At 37.8% G+C, this 1,488-nt stretch overlaps 1 protein-coding gene across 1 annotated transcript; it reads right to left on the bottom strand.

Moving 5' to 3' along the window:
- Positions 1-779: 779 nt before the first annotated feature.
- LOC108356746 (complex I intermediate-associated protein 30, mitochondrial-like) lies at positions 780-1,483 on the bottom strand (the record flags this gene model as incomplete). Its single annotated transcript, XM_017607847.1, has 3 exons — positions 780-986; positions 1,049-1,234; positions 1,292-1,483. Coding segments are annotated over 3 exons (585 nt in total), but the record flags the coding sequence as incomplete, so codon positions are not given.
- Positions 1,484-1,488: the final 5 nt, after the last annotated feature.

The following is a 1,488-nucleotide window of genomic DNA, read 5'->3' as shown; positions in this document are numbered from 1 at the left end:
TATTCTGTATTCCAAGACTGAAATAAATAAATAAATAAATAAAAATAAAAAAATTTGATACTCAATGCAGCCAGTTCAAAGTAGTTTTGTAATTTAACGTTGAAATACGCCAACAAAACTGTGAAAAGCAAAGGCCGCCCACAAAGGCCCCCACCAGCACAGCTATTAGCTAACTTTATTGATTTCAAAACCGCCTTCAACATTCCAAAGCCGTTAACATGTCGTTTATAAATAGTTTTCAAGGTTTGCGTAAACACATTTCATGGCAATAGCTTAAACTCTACATGCTTCCTCCACTTGCCTAAGGAGCACCTGTTAGGCGAAGTCCCAGCTGTATAACCTGTAGGTATATGACTGCGAGTATACTTACCATGGTGTCTTCTCCCACAGATCGAGTCGCGTCGTCAAACGTTCCACGTGGTCTGCACTTTATCATAAACAGTAACAGCCAGTTCAAATCGACACTTGCCACGGAACAACTAAATCGCTTATGTTTGTAATGTTGCGCAAATATTTATCGTTCCTTTGCAGAGTGAAAGCAAAACGGCGAAAAAATTTAAAACAAAAATAAATAAGAAATTTGATGTGATGCAAAAATTTGAAATGTAAACAAAAAGGCAGGGTTGCTACGAGGGGTATCAAATTTAGGTGCCATTAAGGAGTGTATAAACTTTCGAAAACACATAAATAAATTGTGGATTACAAGTTTTTATTTATTTCATTAAAATGACTACCTCGAATAACCAAGTTAACTTGTAAATTAAATTTTTCTATATAAATTANTTGTACATTTCATAGGCAAATTCTTCACGACGATTCGGGTCGAATTCTAACCCAATATATTCGATTTCTAATTTAAAGGGACCATCCATGTTGTTTTTCGCTCCTACCGAGAGCCCAAAGTGCGTGACACGATCTAAACGAATCGGACCTTGCTTGTCCTGAATGCGGCCTTTTGAAGATAGGAAGAACTTTGAAAAAGGAATCTGTAATGATATTGTAAACCATGTATATACATATGGAAAATAGCATGATCCGTTTTCATCACCTTCACGATTTGCCAATGTGGGCCACCCCGAGTAAATAGTACAAAATGATATACATCATTCCATTGCAGGTCGAAGTATCCTTCAGTATGAAGATTAATTAGGTAGTTACGGCCATCTCCACGCACTTTCATGACTAAGGTATTATACTGTGTCCAGTCGTATGTTGACTCACGTTTAAAAGAGCGCTATAAATATTTTTCTTTCAATATACATGTCTCCCAGTTGTTTAGAATATTCCTTACCCGCACTCGTTTTGTCCGTATATTCGCGTAGCCAGTTCGTTTCACTATACCATCCTTAACGTGCTCCGAATTGACATCACCATGGAAAAGCCCAGCTCCAGCTGCACTTAATTCCAGCTTCGCCATACTTTTACCTTCCCGATGATCCGCATCCGTTGTTACAACCCATTTGTCCAGCGCATTTTCGTCTTTGAAAT

This window comes from Rhagoletis zephyria, unplaced genomic scaffold (assembly GCF_001687245.7).
Source record: "Rhagoletis zephyria isolate East Lansing unplaced genomic scaffold, Rhagoletis_zephyria_1.1 Rzeph_scaffold_64341, whole genome shotgun sequence".
Lineage (NCBI taxonomy): Eukaryota > Metazoa > Arthropoda > Insecta > Diptera > Tephritidae > Rhagoletis > Rhagoletis zephyria.
The sequence above is the reverse complement of the archived record's forward strand: the minus strand, read 5'-3'. Positions and strand labels throughout refer to the sequence as shown.